Raw genomic sequence first — 2,434 nt, 5'->3', positions numbered from 1 at the left:
AAGCCCCCCTCCTGGTTCCCTGCTTGTTAACCCCCCCCCCCCCCGCTCCTCCCTCCCTCCCTCCCTCCCTCCCTCCCTCCCTCCCTCCCTCCTCTCCCTCCCTCCCTGATCAGATTGATCCCTCGTTCTACATTTTAAAGCTACTGACCACTCCGCCAGGCTGCAAGTTTTCCTCCCCCCAACCTCCTCACAGGAGCTCCATGCGCGTAATGTGATGAAGAGACTTGTGTTGTGTTGTTGTTGATTGTGTTATCAAGTTTTTTCATGTTGTTCCTGTAGTTGATGTTGAAGTTTTTTCATGTTGTTCCTGTAGTTGATGTTGTTGAAGATGACTTCTCCACTTGTGTTCTTGTTTTCTCTCGATTGTGAAGGGAACTTTTTACATAGATAAATCTTTTTACACTCTTGTCGCAAGCTCCTCCTCCTGCCCACACGACTCGTTACATCTTTCTCAGCAACTCAGCAGCAGTTGCGCTCGTCATTTTCGCTGCTCCTCCGACCTCCCCCGTCCTCGACTGTCTCTTTCCCCTTATTGCCTCTTCTCGTCAACCCTCCAGCACCCGCATGTGGCCCGAGCCTGCGGCTCCTCTTCCTCTTCCTCCCCCGTGCAACGCCTGTGACGTTGCTCCTCCTCGTAAGACGCTTCCTTCGGTATCGTCTCTCGAGCTCGTTTTTTGACCCCCTCCTCCTCTTCCGCCTGATCCTCGTGAGATCACGAGGATGTTTCAATTCCTCCTTTCTGCCTTGCCCTCCTTCCCGTCCTCATTCCCGTCCTCCTTCCCGTCCTCCTTCCCGTCCTCCTTCATCCCATCCTATCGATCAGTCGAGGGAAGGGAGATTTTTCCGTCGGAAACATAATTGCTCCCTGCACACTCATCATCGTCAAACAATCTCGCACAATCGCCTCCTCCTCTTTTCCTCCCTCCTGCTCTCCCTGCAGATCTTGGTTTTTGACTTCCTCTCCTCCTCCTCCTCCACCACCACCAACCTAGAGCCTCCTTGCCCTCTTCTTCCCCCTGCCTCCTACTCACCCTGGTAGGGTCAAGCTTGCCCTTGACTTTCCCGCTCTTGATGAGCAGGGATAGGATACACTCGAGCTCCTCCTCGTCCACATTCCATCCTCCTGCTCGTCATCAGCACACAAACAACGGGGAGGGGGGAGGGGAGAAGTTCAACTGACAAGGAGCAGAAAGCAAGGAATGAGGAGGAGAGCAGAGATCGATGACGAGGAAAATGACAAAGAAGAGGAACAGAGCAGGCCAGAGGGAGAGGTCGGCGATGGTGGCATTGATTGAGCAGGAGGAGCAGGAGGAGCAGGAGGAGCAGGAGGAGCAGAACGAGCGGGAGCAGAAGGAGCGGGAGCAGAACGAGCGGGAGCAGAACGAGCGGGAGCAGAAGGAGCAAGGGTAAGCAAACAGGATAGAGGGGATGGTCACCTGCATTGACTACTTGGCAGATGTCAGCTAGAAGAATCCTTGAGCTTGTTCCTCTCACTGAACACAAGAGGAAGGAACGCGGGTCAGGGAAGGCAAAGAAGGAGAAGGAGGAGCAGGAGCAGGAGCAGGAGCAGGAGCAGGAGCAGGAGCAGGAGCAGGAGCAGGAGCAGGAGGAGAAGGAGCAGGAGCAGGAGCAGGAGCAGGAGCAGGAGGAGAAGGAGCAGGAGGAGAAAGAGGACCTCGCTGGATGACAAGATGGGCTCGCTTGAGGAGGTTGCGGTAGAGAAGCATTCGCAATTTGGTGAGAGGAAGATAGATCTGCCGTACAGTTGAGCGTAAGGATGGAACAAAGAGAATGTGGAGGAGGAAGAAGGAATGGGAGAAGGAGACGATGAAGAAGAAGGACAAAGACGAGGGGGAAGCAGGAGGAAGCAGGAGGAAGCAGGAGGAAGCAGGAGGAAGCAGGAACCAGGGAGCACAAGCAGGACGAGGAGGTCAGAGAAGGAGAAAGAAGGGGGGGGAGGAAGAAGAAGATAGTAGAAGAAGGAGAGGAAGAAGAAATAGAAGCAGAAGCGTAGGAGGATCCGACCTCCTTCTTCACATAAAGATCTTCGTGGTCCCGGAGATTCTTCACACTCAAGTCACAACAAGCACGACAACAAAAAAAACTTCTCAGATGGTTTAGAAGCAGCAGGAGGAGAAGCAGGGGAAGGGAAAGACAAGACAAAGTGGAATGGAAAGAATTCAAAAATAGGAGGATAGACTACCACCACCACCACCACCACCACCACCACCACCACCACCACCACCAGCAAGAGGAGAAGAACGAGGACGAGGACGAGGACGAGGACGAGGACGAGGACGAGGACGAGGACGAGGACGAGGACGAGGACGAGGACGAGGACGAGGACGAGGACGAGGACGAGGACGAGGACGAGAACGAGGACGAGGACGAGGACGAGGACGAGGACGGGACACCTTTTCGAACACGCGTACAT

General features: G+C 54.4%; 2 protein-coding genes across 2 annotated transcripts in view; one reads left to right on the top strand and one right to left on the bottom strand.

Moving 5' to 3' along the window:
- Window positions 1-407, top strand: part of GUITHDRAFT_165768 (hypothetical protein) — a 2,442-nt gene extending 2,035 nt beyond the window's left edge. Inside the window, exon 9 of the mRNA XM_005823265.1 lies at window positions 158-407. Coding sequence (XP_005823322.1) covers window positions 158-210 — 53 coding nt within the window. The 3' untranslated portion in view covers window positions 211-407. The remainder of the gene's footprint in view (window positions 1-157) is intronic.
- Window positions 408-725: 318 nt separating this feature from the next.
- GUITHDRAFT_145808 (hypothetical protein) lies at window positions 726-2,434 on the bottom strand (the record flags this gene model as incomplete). The annotated part of the gene is made up of 6 exons (XM_005823264.1): window positions 726-812; window positions 1,032-1,123; window positions 1,437-1,493; window positions 1,676-1,754; window positions 2,026-2,064; window positions 2,204-2,434. The coding sequence occupies 6 exons, from the start codon at window positions 2,432-2,434 to the stop codon at window positions 726-728; spliced, it is 585 nt and encodes a 194-aa protein (XP_005823321.1).

The sequence above is a fragment of the Guillardia theta genome, assembly GCF_000315625.1.
Source record: "Guillardia theta CCMP2712 unplaced genomic scaffold GUITHscaffold_111, whole genome shotgun sequence".
Lineage (NCBI taxonomy): Eukaryota > Cryptophyceae > Pyrenomonadales > Geminigeraceae > Guillardia > Guillardia theta.
Note: the sequence above shows the minus strand (reverse complement) of the source record. Positions and strands in the feature narration are given on the sequence as shown.